Consider the following 18898-nt stretch of genomic DNA (forward strand, 5'->3'; position numbering starts at 1 on the left):
TGCCACGCCACTCCACCCGCCCGACCGCGTGTAATGTGGTAATATTCAAGAATCATCACGAAGTTATATGAAAATCAAGCCCGACATAGTGAAATTGCACTCTTATTTTATCGCCACATGATATAGAAAAAATCTATGGATACCTTCGAAGATAATTACATCGTGTGCAATTTCAAGCAAAAACGCCGACTACTTTGTCACTCGGCCTCTTCATGTTTTCCATCACACTGCGGCAGTCGATATGTGCAATATCACCTTCGGTGTGTTCATCTAACTTGGAAGAAAACATGGTTGAGGAAAGAAACCTACCTTCGGGACGAAGGGCGTGACGAGCACGGCGAAGTCGGTGAGGTGTTTGCACTGGCAGACGGTGTGGCTGTCGTTGGAGAGCAGCACGGCACATCCCTCGGTAGACCAGCCGCCTTTTGTCGTCCGGTTCCTGCGTGATCCGCAGGAGCTCCGTTAGGTGGGAAGGACCGAACATTACCATTCCAGTCACGCCCACGGCTAACCCAGGGCCCCGTCTACCCCTCCACTCAACACTGTTTATATTCTGCAATAGATTGTCACTTGCAGAGTATAGCAAGCGTTCTGTTTTCGTCGCGGTAGCACAGATACAAACATATAAATGTTTTGGAACACAGTAAGCGTGAAAAAGACATCTGCTTCCCCCTCATCTTAGGTAACGTGGAATTGTGTCCAGCGTTTGTATCGTCATGGCGGCAAGCTAGTGTTTTTGAAAGCCCAAAAATGCATGTTGCTAGGTTTCACGAAAGAGAAAGCGATGGTCTCGTAAACATTCCTGACGAGATTTACAATCATCTAAAGAAAATTTTAATAAAAGGTGATGTCAGAACGTGGCTCATCAATCAAATCAAAGATCCACTTACGGCAACTGGATACCGAAATCCCAACTAACGCACTCCGGATCCACGAACGAGGCCTGAAAGGCATGGACATCCATTTAACCAATCAGGAAGTTAAGCCGGCCAAAATACGTGCGAGCACTTTGAGATAGCTGGCAAAGATGTACACGGAAATTCTTCAACATGAGACGGGGTGAAAGAAGAGTAAACGGAAAAGGGCAAACGGCGTGAAATACGTACGTTCTCGTGGGCAAGCTCGACTCGAACAGGCGGATCTAGCTCACCGGGGGGAGGCGGGAAGAGCGACAGAGAGATAACTCTGGTGTTGATGATCTTGGAGTCTCTGTCAGAAGGACAAGGCAATGCGGGGTTTAGGCAGGCGCAGATGCGTCACGGGGGCGTTAGCAATGTGCTAATACGTCTCTCCCTGTGGACGGCGTGTTCTACATAAAGAGGCAATTTAGGCGGCATCTTAATGCACAACGACAGTGGCAGGAATAGGTGATCGCCAAGGCATACAGATGCTAAAGTGGACCAGTTGGTCAGAAAATAATTGATTTGATGGGGTAAATTTAGAGACTCTGCCGTGGCGAGTCCACAATCGCATTCTCTTCGATCCCGCTTGGCGCTGAACAATGGAAAGTGGATACAGGGACGGGGCAGTATTGGTAATAGATATCTGGCTCGACATGCTGTTTAATTCATTTCCCATTTTCTTAAGCGTTCAAGGCACCTGCTCCCTGCGGCTCGGGGTTTTACGAATATAGGAGCGAGAACCTCCCCCGCAGGCAATGCATCTGAGGTATAATGGACAGCTTCTAGTAATTTAGGCCGTGAGCTGGGTATAGATTATTCATTAACTTGATCATGAAGTATGGAGAGAATGAGTCCCGCGAGTTGCAACCGTATACGGTTGATGCATGCCGGCTTATTGAACGCATACATTCATGATGTGCGCAGTCTTCAACAAATGTTGATTTGAGAAGACGGTGGATCTAACGGTTATCTTCCGAGACAAACAGCCTGTCAGCGACTATTATTTACTGATGGCGTAGGCAACCTATTTACAACGTGGATTTCAGCACAAATTGAACGAAATGCGCTGTAGAAAGTGCCACCATAATCATGTATAAGTGACTAAACAGGAGGCTAAGAATATGTATTTATCTTGTGTCAAACAGACCATTCTATGGACAATCACATGCTGCGCATTCAACTTCTAAAAATACCTCTACGACTTTTACCACTAACATCAAATGTTACAGCAGCACTTCACTTCGTTTCATTACTGATCTGCAGAATTGCTGAATGTTCGGGATTCACGTGCCCGAAACGTAATTCGCAGTGCTGTACGTAATTCCGTTCAATTATACACGACCGTCTTGACACACCATAACAATATTCTTAGTGGAAGGCCGCGTGGACCTTTTCCATCGGCATGCGGACAGGGCCCTATATTCATCAACAGGAGTGCAATTCTAGCTGTAATGAAGTACCTGAGGAGAAAGTCGTTCCCGGGAAGTAGGTCCTTAATTGTCCTGTAGAGAAAGCTGCTCACTCCCACCACCTGGCTCTCTGTAATTCAGAGGAGAGACACATTGCTGTACATGACGCTGATTATCTTGGCTACGCTATCCCATCTGAGTTGAGAGACGGTCTCAGATATCTCAGAGACAGAATCAATTTTCCCGTGAAGAGAGGAGTCACGAAACGCATGCACAATGATCGCGACTAAACCCGTCATTCGAGCGCACCATCACCGTGGCCACACCCGATGTACTCTGCCCGGCGAGGAGACGGCTTGGCCTGCCTCGGCGCTTTATAGATTTCCGATGTAACACTGACGCAGAACCGCTGTATTCTAATGAAACGAATAATATCGGATGGACACACAGTCCTGGCAACCAGATCTAGACAATATCGTGAAATTTCTGTAGTGGCGGACGGGAATATCTCGTTCGCTTCAATACGATCTGCTTGAAAGACACACCATATGTTGATCGCAGGGCTTAATTTGTCATATTCATCAAGAAGGTAAAGTAATATATTACGGATCAATATATCTCATAAAGCGAGTTGCAATCTGCTAACATCTGGTTATCGTTCAGGGATCCGGGAACTGCATTGCGATAATAATGTAAAGGACTTTGAAGGGCGATCTCAAGAGACGCCGTCCTGAAATACCAATTCCTCACAGCTGGAACGCAATTACTTTGACTCTAATCTTTCTCTCTCCTTGAGACAAAGCTGCAACATGGCGGCCAATTTTGCGCGACCGTCCAAATGATATTATATCCGTGATTGGCTTACAGTAACATGCCGGTTTATGAAGAATGTGGAGGGTCCGATAGACCGGACTGCTCAAACTCCGTACCATGCACATAGGCATTAATAACATAGCTGATGTAAGGGGATGAACTGAGAGCTGTATGGAATCAATCGATCATCCACTTGCTCTCACTGTACTTGTCTCTGGCATTCGGAATGCTGTTAGCGAGCGACGGGGCTTCCTTCATCTTCACAGTGTGAGCAACAGTCTTACACATTAGTGCGCCAACCAAGGCATCATTGACACTTTAAGGATTTGTGCAATTTCTAAACCCCACAGCAGCTTAGAATGTTAAGTTCACAAATAAGCTGATATATCAGCTTATGTGGATAAATGAAACAATTAGATAACAGGAGCAGGTAATCCCAAACAACGCTCCAGATGCTGTGGAGTCTACTTCATCGACTAAGGCCGGATAGAAGATGCAATCAGGACTCTGACTACGGGAAATGTATTTCTTGCGCAAAAACTCCACAGAAGAGATGCTGCTAATCAGAAATTCTAGATGTGTCCAGAAATTCTGAAGGAACTGAAAGAATGCGAGACTTGATTTGTCCTATTTTGTGCTAGTTAGATACCACATGGCGGGGTATGGCTACAGTGAATAGTTCCGTTTTGAGCATACTGATAACACTCCGTGTAATAAAGTGCAGACTGTCATCTACTGACGTTGATGAGGCAAAATTCATGAAGGAATAGGGAAGGGGCGGCGTCTGCACAATAAACAGAGAATGAAACAAGAGCTACATGACAGTCAGTCCCTCAGAGGGCATCTTCTGTGTCAACTCTATCAATAAGATGTGCTTTGAATATTTATTACCGCAATAGAGACTGGTGTTTACGATGAAATATTGCGGTAGACAAATTTAGCTAATCTGGAATACCTATCTTCTGTGGTCTGACGCGTTTTGTAATAATCTCTAATTGCTCTAACTAAAATGATACCGCTGTGATAACAGCATATTCATTATGTTTACGATGTGGACTACATTCATGCAATTACAGTTGATACTGCCGCCCGCGACTCCCTAGGCGGTTTAGAGACGCACGACATCAAACATTACAATCAGACGAGCGGGATAGACGCCAGAGGCACATGCATATAGAATAAATGTCTCTCTTTTTTTCCGTTACAACCTTTGAATTGTGAATATTCCTGACTGGTCAAATAATTGTAACCATTTCTTAGAAAGTTTATTGATCGTTTTCAGGTATGAAGTGACTTTGGCAGCGAGGGATATCTCTGTGTCAAGCTGCAAGGTCGTGCCTAAAAGACAGAGCTAAAGGACAAAGGTTACCCTTCTCTATTATCGACCGTGCTGATTCATAAATCACACCGTCCTGTTTGTTCTTCCCGTCTCCCGGAATCCCGGATTGCCGCCACTTTGCCATGAAGAATTAGCTCGACTCTGTCGTGACGTGAACTGTGATCCTACCGGAATCAATTTGTCCAGGTACCGAGCTAGATTTAAATGCCAAAAGTTAAAGTCAAGATGTAACTAGTAACATTTGAATTTGATATCTTCACTAGCATACAATTTGCACCACTCAAGACACACTCAATAGATCATGACTTGTACTGTTTTTGATTCAGAGACTCTTCTCGATGAGCAGGTTCTCGAAGTTGACGTACTCAGATGTACATATCTTTAAACAGCAAGTACATACCGCCCCGGGCCCTGCATGTGTATCTGTTATGAGCATTGCAACTACAGTTGAGATTAAGTTGATAAACGTACACTTTGAAGGACACAAGTGTGATAATAATAGAATAACCATCATAAAAACCCTCATATGGGAACATAAAAGATTGTTTCGTTGCCAGACCACTAAAGTATACTATTATGAAGTATGCGTTGCGAGATAGTAAACTGTTTCATAAGGTGAGAACAAGTACATATATTAACAGAATAATAAGAATAGTTGAACACAATTCAAACTGTTATACAGGTACATGTGTGTTCTTAATTACTAACCTTCTTAATTCGTAATTACCTTCATACGAATTTCTCAGCGCCTTTCCCGGGACTTCAATGCGGTCGGTTCCAACCCAGGTGCGAGCTTTAGGTGTCGCTGGAAACTCTATAACATCTAACCCTTTTACAGCCACTTTCCCGACTTCCATCACTGGAACACAATATATGGAGACACATAAATGTGGAGATGAACAACAGTTTCAGTCTGTTGTCCAGCTCATTTAAAGGACGTGGTTATCACGGTTTGGGGGCTATACAGCACTTATTAACGCAGACGGCCTGGCACATAAGAAAACAGGAATATGTAATATTCTATCTAAAACATATTCAAGACGACATAACGGCCGGCCATCTTCGTCAACCACGGGGAATTCTTCCTTGTCCCCGAAGCAGGTTTTTATCAGTTAGCAGTTGATTACCAGCTGCAACTGCTGGCCATTCATTTCACGTACGGTGGACATAAAATCAATTCCCGTCCGTCCCTGGGTATTCTTAACTATCGCCCTGTTACATGAACAGTGTGTTTATATAGTCTCATTTACTTTTGCTTCATGATAGCGCGTTCTGTCTACATACTGCCCGATGTTGAACCCTTTAGTTGTTTTACTTACCATTTTTCAACAAAAATCAATATGTAAATATTAAATCACTTGGAGAAGACTAAGTATAGACAATATTGATCTGTCTTTCTTCTGCACAGTTCATTTTTATGTTTTACACTTGCATTTATTTTTTTATGTTCGACGAATGAAGACATAAGATGAAAGAAATACAATTCCTCCTGCTTGTGTGAAAGAATTTCTGCATTTTGTCTTGCTAGCGCCTTTCAGCCATCACTGGACACATTACGTCCAAAAAGATGCGGCAATGATAGAAGCACAAGTCAATAGCAAAAACACAAGCTGATGACAGTTCGTCATGTACGCACCAGGGGTCTCTACTCCAAACCTGCTCGGCTGTTTGATCACATAACAATGACTACCGACCGCTTGGACATAAAATTTGTAAGATTCTTCAATACCGTCTGCTACCAGGGACAGAGGTCGTCAAGAAAATCGATTTTACTACCATAAACTATGCAAGTACTGGTGTCTGTATTTCTCGGATGTGTCGTTAAGGACCGGACGAAAAACAAAATGCATTCCTAGACTTGGATAAATTCCAAGTGTGGTGAAAGTGTAATATTGCCGTAAAATATAATGCGATTCTAGGTTAGCTACTGTAGCGAGCTGTTCGGAGATAACAGGTGAACCAGGACATTCCACTGAAGAATTTTGTGGCAACTGCAGCGCCCTTTATTGCCTCGTCTTCCGAGCGATAAACTTTGTTCGATCTATGCAATATACGATAAAAGTTGGTGTGCAATACATTGTTTTTCTTTCTTCTTTGACTCGTATTAGGTATTAAAACCTGATGTCAGTGATGTGAGCATCAATATTGTATTGTTGGAATTAACCGTTCTACACCAATGGTGAATGTTCATATTGCAGGTAATAAGTAATGTATGTGAAGTTCCAGTAATAGAGAGAGAGACGACGCTAACATTTTGGCAATGATCATCTCCAAATAACAATGTCCAGCCCATCCCTGTTATTTCCGTTTACTGTTTACTGAGTTGACGCATGCAAAAACACACTGACATATATGTAATATTTTCGTCCCAGATGATTCGCCGGGTATTATTAAAAAGCTTGTTCAGAAGGTCTTTAGTTAAAATATTTGTGAAGCAGTACCACACTTGCATTTTGAATCGACTGTAAGTAAAATGTTATCTTATCTCGAAAGTTCATCTGTGTTGGTAGAAGTAATTATGAAACAAGTTCAAACTGCAGTTTCCAACACAAGAGATTGGACTTGGACTTTTGTTATTTGATGAAAATAAGAGCTACCCGATTGATGGCTTCCTACATGTATCATTGTGCGAAACTGTGGCTACATTTACGTGTTTTGGACGATTTAGAAATGTAAGAAATATAAGCATCACGATCAATATCGTAATTCAGCTTCCAGACTAGTAACATTTGTGTTCCTAAACAGTTTTACATTTCCGTAAGCAAATACTGGATCTTATTCCATTGGTATTGACAGGGAGTATGCAAATCACCCAGAGAGAATATTGGATCTGTATCCTTTTCCTGAGCTTTCATTTTCACGTTCTTGAACAAGGATGAACTCAATTTGCAGAGCCCTGACTTTGACGGGCCAAGGGAAATGCCAACACTCAGGCTGGTGAACCCAATACCACGCTGCTCAATTAATTCCTATTAGTGGCTGCGTCGGGACTGTTATTTGCTATTCCATCAGTGAAGCAATTAGCATGAAAGGCTTTCAAAGTAAGGCTGACGGAAATATGTTTACTTGGCGAATTCCGCGTCTGCATTATACACGGCTGCAGCTTAGGTCCTTGAAAATAATGCATGCATAAAGTCGTATGCCAAAGTGCGTCTAGAAATAGTCAAGGGTCTTGACCTTGGATCGATTTCTTGTGCGAATTAACCTTGAATTTTGATGCAAAGAAGGAGTCTACTTGACGTTTTGTAAATGATCGCCGTCGACAGTTATGCAAGCGATGTCGCCTCTGGACTATGTTAGAAACCAGCACTTAAGACGACTTTTGTGGATATATGTCGGACTAAATAAATGGAAGTAGGCAACATGATCCATGCTGGAGAGTTCCTTACGCTCCAAGCACCTACTCAACCGTGGAGGCACTTTGCATACAGATGTGCCTTTGAGAATGGGCACCTGGCGCGGCGGAGATAGCAGAACGTCGGCGCCACCTTCATCTCATGGTAGAGGCGTATGTTTAAAATGAGCCGCTAGCAGCGGAGCCGTAACCTCTTCATATGTGCGCTGTGTCTCCCATCAGAGAGAGGCGATGGAGCTCTTCAAGCAGGCTCGAGCTCCTTCAAGCTTTATTTTTCCCAGTTCTATACCACGCTAAATTTTTCATTACATAGGATGGTTGAAAGAACATCAAGTGATAGTAGAGCATAGAGACCTTAAACAGAAAGTTGATATGAGCTGGGAAGGACAAATAACCATTCCGTACAATACCAAAGGTGTTGTGAAACAGTTCGATGTGGTATTCACACTCCACACACAGGCATACATGTACGTCTCCCTCCTGAAGACAGCTTACCGCCGGAGCCCGCCAGGTCCACAGTGAGGATCCACGCGGCGTTCTGGAGGTCCTGCCGGCTTCATCTGTTATATCTGAAGCGCCACGGGAGGGCGCCGAGAGTTAATTGGGTTTCAAGGGTCGTCCATCTTCATAGCAAGACACCCCTTTTCTTTCGCATTGATTTTGTTTATGAAGTTTAAGATTATCTAGCGTGGAGTGGAACTGAGACATGGTGTTGGCATGATGGAAGTGCACGCCTACGGAATGCAAACAAATTTATCACTCTGGCCAAAGTGCATCCGGCAAATAATTCATAACCTTGAATTCGTTATCAGAAACGAAGTTGTCATCGAAAAATCCAATTTAACCGTGAAGACGAATGCGATACAGTCAGCAGAAGAGACGTAAATCCTAATTAGGGAACATGGATCCTGTTATTTGCACTCGGGTTTCTACCAAACGTGAAGTCCCGTCGCAGCCAATTAGTTTTGCGGTTTTTTGTCTTGCTCTCAAAGTTAATGATATCTATCAGCCAAGGATGAGGCAGGGAGAACGGTTTAGCCTGTCCTCATCTCGGTGGAAAATGCCACATTTCTGTACATCGGAGTGCAGAATAAAGTGTGACAAACGGATCCCCACAAGACAGAGACATCCAGGCGTCTCTGTTGACCTTTAGAATATCAAATGATCTCTTCTGTGATGAATAGAAATCGTTTGAAAGCTGAATAAAACACCCGTGGTGTGCTGTCATTTCACATCTGCTAAAGCTGCCGTAATGGACCTGTATGGGCTAATGCACGTCTGCTCTTAGCCGGCGCTGTTAGTATCTTCTTGAGTACCCTCGGCTGACTGGGAATAATGTCGAGGCAGACATCACTGTACGGTAACATGGATGCTGCAGAAGAGCTCCACCATCCATGATGAAGTATCCAATTATAGATACCCCGGGTTTCACATTGTGTCCGTGTTCAGCAGCCTTGCAAAATAGGTTTCCAAAGCGTCACCATTATTTCACCCAGGGATGAAATATGTAACTTTAAATCTAAGATTTTCCCGTAGCAATTCCGTCTTGCACGATATGAATGAGTTACTGCAGGCAAACCTGATTTTTGTTTTATACACCGGAGATAATGGAAAAGAGTCATTCCCAAGGGGAGGGCGAGCGTACAAACAATGCTTGAAAAATCCTTATCTTTCAGTATTCCGCTTACATGCAGCTTAAATCAATAACTCAAAGGCGTGCGAAAAGAATGTTACACAGAAAGAACTTAAGCTTGCTTTCAGTAGTACGTTTTTAAGACCCCAAAATTATGATCATGATGATTTTATATGCAACGTCTCAGTATCGCCGCCCTGGATTTGATAACGCCTAACTGAGGAATAGATTATCTTGTACGATCCTCCCTGGCCATCATTTCTTTTGCAGTGGAATTTATCTTTAGATTTCTAATGTTCTTGTCCTTCCAGGAGTTTGAAGTGAAAATAGCTTAGAAGAGGATCGGGCGGTCTATTCGTCCTGATATCAAGGGTAATTCTGTAGTGTATAGCTATCGGCAGTACTGGTATCATTGGTAGATAGTAACATGGCATGCTTGAGTTAATGGTACATTTTACCAGATGTTTCGGTGTGACACAGCGTTAGTCTCCACCAGGCTCCTTTTGCAGGCGGAATAAATCGTAGAAATCGGCCAATTGGACCCTCGATGGCCGGGAAACTCCTCTGGCCAATTATATCCCCTTTTTAGATCGATTTCTACAATTTTTTCAGCCTGCGAAAGGAGTCTGGTGGAGACTAACACAGTGTGCGGAGGACGACACCACACCTCAGCTTCCTTGTTAATCCGTAAAACCTTTATCTCTCCCACATCGCCGGGATGACGTCATGAATTATGCACCTAACAACCGATCCTTCACCGCGGAAGTCGGGAGGGGCCCCAGGGTAACTTATCGTCGCACCATATCTGAATCTTGTAAGTAATACATCAATTCAGGATCTAAATAATTCATCAGTTTATTTCTACGGTAATAATTCTTGCCCGCTTTATAACATTTTAGTGTTCTAGCGTTTCAACGAACATATGAGAATATGTTCCATTGGTGATATTCCATGCTGGCCTAACTGTGCAGACCGTAAAATAGATCGTTACTTCTGGACGTAATTGACTAATAATATGTTCAATGTTTAGGCATGCGTGAAAAAGCGTGCAAATTGCCACTATGACTGCAACACCGTGAACGGAAAAAGTATGGCAAAGTGCTAGTGTCGTGGTGCCCCTGTACCTGGTGTGCTTATTTAATGAGGAAGGCGTATTTGGGTGTGCTGTACGTTAAAGGTAATTTAGAGATTCCAAACTGAGATACCAGTGGTTGGCGTTGAATTGTAGTCTAGATTCAAGCTTTGTGGCATCAAGCTTTGTTCTGCGAATAGTAATCTGTCGTACTTTAGTTTTTTCTCTGCTTTACTTACATGTACACGTAGCGCCAATGAATCCTCTTACCACCCGCTGTGTCTGTACAACCTCAAAAGACGGTCGCTCGCTCTCACGTCACTTGTTATTAGAGATTGTTGTCACTTTTCAAGTCTGTTTCTATGAGATGACTGCTGGCCTTGAACCAGACGAACGAACACCATTTCAACGGCATTCGGATCGGCACAAATGCACCTGGATGTCACTATGTTCGACATTCATTTACCGTATTGCTAGTCAAAGAGCAAGTAAGAATTATTACCTTCGCCAAGAAGGTTATGTTTTCGTAGGCGTTCGTGTGTCTGTGTGTGTGTGTGTGTGTGTGTGTGTGTGTCAGCACGATAACTCAAGAAGGCTAAGATGGATTGTCTTGATATTTGGTAGGTGGATAGGTCTTCATGACACGTGGAACTGATTAGATTTTGGGCCCCCTAGCGGCTTGTTATGGTACTGCAGCTGAACTTCTGGCTTTAATATCTCGTGATCTAGACATGCTAGGGTGATGAAATTTGGATGGTAGGTAGCTCTTGTGCTGGGGAAGAAGTTAACTGCAGGGGCGTTAGTTGAAAAATGTTTAAAGGCGGATAACTCAAGAACCGATTGATGGATCGTCGTGATTTTTGGCATGTAGGTAGCTGAAGTGATGCTTGACATAATAATATTACAATTATGCAAATATTAATGTAATTTGCATAATTAATGAGGAAATTCTCTAAATCAGCTGCATTCCATGATAGGACTATTCAAGTTTGTGACATATGTAATTAAGAATAGCAGAAATACAGACAGATATCAATTATGCAAATGAAGACTTAATTTGCATAATTAATGAGAAAATGTTATAATTACATAGTGGTAACTGCCTGGTATTTCATACTTGAGATATTTGAAAGTTATGTGAAGGTGAACATAATTAAACATAACTTATTCAAACAAGGACCTCATTTGCATACTTTATGAGGAAATGCTATAATGGCATTCTTTGATGAGACAAGACTGTCTTCTGGTGTAGAATATGGTCTACAGATATAATTGATGCACTGTAGGATCCTATTTGCACAATCAGGGGGATTAATCTCTAATGTCTTAGTCTTAAAGGCTAACATCATTTGGCGAAGGTATGAGATCGGGGAACTCTAGTTTACTATGTTTTACCCCAGAAATGAGGAACTGGTTAATGTCTAGAGGAATGTGTGGTTTCAGCAAAATAGATTTCCATTCTGGACTGGTTTATGCTATAGTCGTAGTACATACCGTGATACGTCTTGCTTAACATGGTGGATATAAGATACTAATTTATTGAAATTTTAAAAATGTATATGTAATATGGCCGTACGAAGCTGGCTTCTCGTCAATCACCAGTTCTGTCTTCTTGTTGTTGTTGTTGTTGTTTTTATCAAGTATAGAATTAAGTGACTTGTGATGCGCGTTATTTTTTATTACGCATTACTATACTATTGACCTGCCTTATGTTCAGACCCCTAGCTCCCGTGACGGTAACATGCCATACGTACCGAGGTTGTCTGTTGATGTGGACAGCGGCTTCCCCCCTCCTCAAGCTCAAACGTCACCAGACGACTGTACCGCGTCAGATTCCCCAGAATCCATGAACTGCCACTGCTTCCCTTCGAAAGGAGACGTTTCAGTAAAAACACAGTATGTGTGACTGTGAAGTCCACAGAAGATTAATGATCAAAGCCTGGGCTAACGTAAGTCGACAGAGGGCTCAGATTCTCCACCGATTGAGAAGATCCGTGGTTCCCCGGGGCAGTGGGATCTATCAGTAGGGACTAGCCAGTGAAGACGAACGAGGTCTATAAATAAATTATTTGTAGACATACAACTGTAAGGTAACATGATTCTACAACTTTTGAGCAGCTATTACTCATCGATATGAACCATTGTTATAATTACACTCTATGCAATCATATAGAACGTTGCTGACAACATTCATCTTCTCCGTAGCCTTTGCCACACATGCATGGCCTTCCGAGCTCTGCCGACGTTGGTTGGTTGGTGATCGGGGGAAGGTTTGGGATGAATGACAGGGGATTCACGTTTGGATCGCTTCAATATTGAAATGCATTAAGCATGATATAACAAAATGTAGCTATACCACCCCGGGGACACGAACATTTCTGTCAGATTAAGTCCTTCTTCCGCATAATATAAAACAGTATTTGTCCCTGTAAGATTCAGTAAGCTCTTACACCCGCCTTCCAATGTCTGACGGATTTTGGGTAATCATGTTATGCATCGCTGATCTCCATCTTTCTATTTTTACTTTGGTAAACCATGCATGCGCTTTAGTTATAGATCAACTAATTCCCAAATGATTTACTTTTGGGGTGTCCGTGGGAACGTATCGGACATCAAGCTGCCGACTGAAAACACCTATTGATGTGATAGGTGGCGTCCGTACATAGCGTTTGCCAGACATTGAGGTTCAGGTACACTTAAAGCACTTAAGCTTGGTTCATGTGATCACCATAAATATACATAGAATCTCCTGAAATATCTAGAATCTTGTGTGACAGTGATAGCTTTTAAGGTCATTGAAGATCATCGTCATCACAGTCATACTCTCATCAGTCGTTTCATGTTCCAATTGACTAAGGACGTTATATTTTGGTCCATGTTATTGTCTGTGTGTGTGAATGTGTGTGTGCGTTTGTTTGTTTGTTTGTGTGTTTGTAAATCTTTGTGTGTGTTTGTGTGTATGAATGTGTGTCCATACTACAAGATGTTTTATTTATGAGTAGACTTGTCTTTGCCTTCATCATAAGGCCATGTTGATTTGATTATATGGATGACATCCTCTGGGAACCCCAAAACTGATGCGCGCGTGCGAATAAAAAAAAACGTTTTGCAAAAAAAAAAGTTGCTTTCACTATGAAATCTACGTGGTCATGAAAGTTGAACAAATGGCACAGAATATGTTATGGCGAACACTTCGAATTCATTTCTTTACATTTTTGTCTTTTTTCCTTTGATTTTGGCATTCTACGACATTGGTATCGTTTCTAAATGTTTTCCTTGCAACTTATGGTATATTTTTGCTCATTTAGCAACTGTTTTGCACGATTTCAGTATGGTTGAAAACTTTTTTTTTTGGAAACGGCCGAAAATTCATGCGCGCGCGGATGTCATCCATATAATCAAATCAACATGGCCTAACCTAGAATAATCGAGTCTGAATAATAAATAGGATAATTAATTCTTCGGTCGATTACACAGTTAGCTAATTCAATTAGTTTCACAATTATTTTCCCAAGTTACAGTTTCTGATAGAGAGACGGTCCCAATTTGCAGTTCAATTTGGAAACAACACATTACGACAAATAATTGCCCTATAAATCTACCAGCGGTTTGATACAAACAAAACTGCAAGAGTGGCAAAGGAAAACAAACACAAACCAAACCTCCTGAAGATTCATCCACTCCTCCTTATTGTAGAGGGACAGAACATTACTGGCGGACCACAGTACATCCTGCCGAGAAAAGGGGAAATACGCACAAGTTTGAACTTTTACTCAAATAATAATGTAACCTGATATCTTTTACTGCATTTTCCGTCATAATCCAGGGTTATAAAGTATTCATTCATTCATTCGACTTCACCGATTCAAAAAGAACAGGCAATCTGTAAGCATCCGGCAACAGAAAGCCTAGTTTCTCTACCAGGCTGGCTCCTCATAAAATTTACAATGATAAACGAGCAAGGAAATATAAGGAAAACCCAAAATCGAACTAATACTACTAACAAGTACACAACGTAATGAGTAAGTAATTATAATGAAAATAAATACATCAACAATAGATGTAACAATATAACAGTAATTGTAATGAGAATTAAGCTAGCGTCAAGTTGCACTAAGTTGCATCCACAAACAGAAACTGTGGCAATTAATGTAATCACTGAAGCTTAAACCTTTCATATCAGACAGAACAATATCCTTCAACAAACCTCCAGTTCTCGCTTTGACATCTTTCTTCTTGTTTTTTCTTTGTAAAGGATCATTTCCTGGATGATATCTGACGCCAGTCTGAGGTTTCCTCCGTACAGGTTCGGGGTGGTTATGGAGTTGAGTGTCTCGGCAATCTTCTCCACGCTTGTCACTTCAATACCAGATGTCAGCATCCGGGTCTATATAAAGCGAGAGTCACTCAAATTAGGAAAAAACACATATGCCTGTGGAAATCACATAACACGGTACAGGGCCAGGGAACCAATGAAGTTAGGAGTTGATTTATCACAGGAGTCGGTTTAACAGCCGTTCTGGTAGCCCTCTTGCATTGGTAGGCTCTGGGCTAGCTTTTTTTGGAGCCTTTCGTAGAGCTTGCTAATATAAGGAGTCTACGTTCTGTGCAAGTTTCTGATCACAATAGCATGTTGAGGTAAGAAGCTTGACGGCTACAGTATGCATGTTGTGGCGGGATCTTATATGCGTGTCTAGTAATCTGGAACAATCCGATATCAAAATACACACAGCAGGCGAGGGGATGGTAGAATATAAAAACGTCCTTCTTATAGCGCTTAGTGGACTACTTTGCGGTTTGGTGCCTAACGTAACTGTGGTTGATGTATTGCCCAAGGTTTTGGTGCACTTAATCTGTTTGAAAGGAAGGCATTCAAAACCGGATTACCGGTAGAAAGCCTCTACGCAACCACTGCTATCACACCCAAACAGCTCCAGACAGCCCATGTTTTAAACATCAAAACGGAGCGCTGCTCAGCAAGTGTTTCTCATATCTCCTCCTACCAGACGGCGACAATATTTTCAAGTACAAGAGGGATAGCATTTTCACAAACACCACAACATAATCCCACGCTGGCTAAATAGACGGATAGCCATCTTGCAAAAGCGAGACCAAAAGGAGAGAACTGTTGACTGGCTGAAGCCACAACGTGGACAAGGAACTCACGTTGGATAACAGGGCTTCAAAGTCGTACGTGGTGCACTGCACGAAGTTTGGCTCCAGCCAGTACGGGGTGAAGTCCATGTCGTTCAGCAGGCACTGCCTCGTCGCATAACCTGCATGCAATGAGAAACGTAAATCCCTGCTTATTATCACTATTTCACCTCGTGAACTGTAACAACCAGTTAGCAACGATGGCTGTCAAAATAGACTACTTGAGAGAAACGAGAACATTCTGAACAAATTTGACCATCCATATATACCCTTTAGAAGATACTACAGTGAGAATGATATGACCTTTACAGTACTGCCTGTCCCAGCTAACGCATTAGCGATATAGCTACCCTGTAGAGTTGTGCAGACCTACCCGTGCTCCCTCCCGGACAGAGTTGATAGTACACCCCGCCAGCCTGGGTCATCCCCCACTCCACGTTCTGGAAGGTCTCCTGGCCACAGACGTCATGCGCATCTGGAATAACATGGATATATGAAACATTTGAAAATGAGAGAGCGTGGAGCTCTGATTTCCTATACTATGATGCGTTTGAGTACTTTAAACGCATTGAGTACTTTAAACGCCTTGATAATAAAATAAAAAACGGTTTGTCAGGACTACAGGCATACATTTAGTCGCTAGATGGTACCTATGTACTCTCGGATCCCAGTTGAAATTGAAAAGCGGTATCTGTGTTATTCAACGGGTGAAAACGATAGTGCTCACTACTTAGCAGAGGACACGGGAAACATTACAGTTTTGACGTAATTGCTACCTTTCCGTACTACAGTGACGATGCTCTCCGCGATGGTGGTTCCCGCTGCGTTAGACGCCATACAGGTGTACTTGGTGCCCTCCACGGTGCCCAGCACGGTCAGGCGGTACATGCCGTTTCCCAGGTTCGAGATAGCTCTCAGGTCCGTCACACGGTCTTTTCCTGTGTAGGAAAAAGAAATGCTTTTCAATCAGCCTTCACTGACTTTACCCCAAGCCCATCAAATACAAGTATACTAACAATGGTATCAACTTAAAATATTTCACCTATAAACCACTTGACTTGTGGCTCCACGCCCCCTGGCGATCGGACGGTGCATGTCAGTTTGACCGGAGAGCTGACTAAGACCGTGGCAGTGACTGGGTCCAGTTGGACGGACGGTTTGGTCAGGACAGTGATGTTCAGAGAACAGCTCCTCTCAACGCCCTGATCAGAAACTGCACATCTGTATGTACCTAGAATTAATAGGCAGAATGATAGTTGTTGGTCCAGGAGAATACAACTTACATGTTTTGTGGAATGAATACCCGTCAAACAGTTATGTAAAGCAGGGTAATGTTGAGCCTACACGGTACGGACTGTTTGGATCTCTACTATCGCAGAGGTGGTTATTTAGCCAATAGCAAACATCTTCTTGTTGTAGGTGTACATGACAAGAAATTACCAGTATGACTGTTTTGTAGCTAAACAGCTAGCTATGATATGAAATAGACACTGGCTTCCTATAGCATATATGTAAAAAGCGTTTCCCTAGCCGCCATGGCTATGTACTGGACTGGAACAAGTGTGAAATTCTCGCATTTACAACCCATTTTCCACCTAACGCCCACCTCGGTCCAGAGGAGTGGTTGGGTTGATCTCCAGCACAGACTCCAGATCGCCGTCATTCCTGATGACTTTTGGTGACACACTGATCCTCGTCCAATCAGAGGCCATGATCCGGTACTCGCCTTTAAACCACTTAAAGTGCATTCGCCTTGGGCCACGGGCTATACACGTGATGAGTAATCTCGTTCCCACGATACCGGAATAATCTTCGAAGAAGTTGACGATATCAAATCCTGACAGAGAACAAAGACAGAGAAAGAATAAAAATAAATTCATTTCTTGAAAAAAAAGGTGTGCATATAATGAATGAATCATTTCATAGACATCTAAGCACAGACCAGGCCAGGCCAGAAAAGAGTTAATATTAACGCCTTCGCTGACATGTAGCATACACGCCAACCGATGTGTAGATGTACAGCATAGCAAAATGAAGAACACAATAAAAGATTCACACATAATAAAAAAAAACATATTGCTTCTCTGATCTTACCTACACCATGAGTTACTGTATCCACCCAAACAAGCGAAGTTGGGGTAAATACAGAATTGTTTGACTGGTCCAGTACGCCCCTGGCTGACACGTCGGTAATGCTGGGGTCGGTGGGATATGCTTTAGGCAGGGGGTGAAATATGATGGAAAGAAGAACAACATAACAACAACAAAACAAAATAACTCAAGTATACCTGTGGAACACAAAATACAAGAAAACAAAATCAAAACATAAACTTCAAAAAGACAATCCATAGTTCCCTAATAATCTTTGATCGCATGACTCGTTCTCACCATATTTTAGATCGGGGAATGTAGAAGCAGACGACATCCAGGGTACATTTTCCCCCGGTGTTAAGGAGCCGTCGCTGTCTGATGTGATGCGAGGGGGGAGCGTGGCTTCGAAGGTTGCACAAGGAGGTCTGGTCCCCGGCCGACCAGCTAGAAGCACATGTCCTTGTGGTCATAAACATGGCTATTTACAGTTATCAGTAATCAATAGGGTTACATGAGAATGAGAAAAGACAACGTGCATTAGTAAGCAGAATCACAGTGTGGCGCTTCTGAGTATACATGTTAGTCGGATACAGGGTAAACGTAGTTGGTTAAATGATTAGGTCAGGGATTGTGAAGAAGCTATCAACAGAATATGATTTAAGTTTGACGCATGTCTATCGTACCAACCACAGATGTATCTGAGTTAAGACGAATTAACAGATATAGAAAAAAGTATCACAATATTAATGAAGGTAATGTTTGAAATTGGGTTTTCTGTTATATTAGCTACTGCATATTCCCGGACCTACTTCTTGACCAGGCATACATGGAGAGTTGTGTTTTGAGACAAAACAATAACATATATTTTAGTACAATGGCCATTAGTACAATTGTACACTTATTACTGGTAGATTATAGGATTAAACAAATTAAATAACAAGAGTTCAACGAGCTCCTTAACCTTAACTTAACCAACACCACTGTTAATTGTTAAAGTCAGAAATTCTCATGCATTCATGAGTTCGAAGATGATTGAATAATACAATCACATATATTCATCTAAGTATCGATGAATTTATTATCAATTAATAAGAATTTTTACAGTCGGTATTTCGACATGAAAACAGTGT

General features: G+C 42.3%; 2 protein-coding genes across 10 annotated transcripts in view; both read right to left on the minus strand.

Annotated features, from left to right (window-relative positions):
- Nucleotides 1–6454, minus strand: part of LOC109469754 (brain-specific angiogenesis inhibitor 1-like) — a 29463-nt gene extending 23009 nt beyond the window's left edge. For 8 of the 9 annotated variants that reach the window (XR_002140211.1, XM_019768343.1, XM_019768344.1 and 5 more), the window contains exons 1-6: nucleotides 6100–6454; nucleotides 5191–5322; nucleotides 2363–2441; nucleotides 1107–1209; nucleotides 891–943; nucleotides 310–439 (exon numbers count right to left, since the gene is read on the minus strand). Coding sequence is in view for 8 of the 9 variants with exons in the window: in XM_019768343.1 (XP_019623902.1) it covers nucleotides 310–439; nucleotides 891–943; nucleotides 1107–1209; nucleotides 2363–2441; nucleotides 5191–5320 (495 nt within the window). In the remaining variant the exon portion in view is untranslated. The remainder of the gene's footprint in view (nucleotides 1–309; nucleotides 440–890; nucleotides 944–1106; nucleotides 1210–2362; nucleotides 2442–5190; nucleotides 5323–6099) is intronic. The other variant, XM_019768347.1, reaches the window with a different exon arrangement.
- A 5542-nt stretch (nucleotides 6455–11996) lies between these two features.
- The window catches only part of LOC109469753, a 68107-nt gene continuing 61205 nt past the window's right edge, over nucleotides 11997–18898 (minus strand). Inside the window, 10 exon segments of the mRNA XM_019768340.1 lie at nucleotides 11997–12311; nucleotides 12314–12388; nucleotides 14186–14254; nucleotides 14731–14910; nucleotides 15690–15799; nucleotides 16051–16152; nucleotides 16454–16615; nucleotides 16720–16908; nucleotides 17284–17514; nucleotides 18066–18227. Coding sequence (XP_019623899.1) covers nucleotides 12237–12311; nucleotides 12314–12388; nucleotides 14186–14254; nucleotides 14731–14910; nucleotides 15690–15799; nucleotides 16051–16152; nucleotides 16454–16615; nucleotides 16720–16908; nucleotides 17284–17514; nucleotides 18066–18227 — 1355 coding nt within the window. The 3' untranslated portion in view covers nucleotides 11997–12236.

This window comes from Branchiostoma belcheri, unplaced genomic scaffold, assembly GCF_001625305.1.
Source record: "Branchiostoma belcheri isolate BF01 breed outbred unplaced genomic scaffold, Haploidv18h27 scaffold21, whole genome shotgun sequence".
In the NCBI taxonomy this organism is placed as follows: domain Eukaryota; kingdom Metazoa; phylum Chordata; class Leptocardii; order Amphioxiformes; family Branchiostomatidae; genus Branchiostoma; species Branchiostoma belcheri.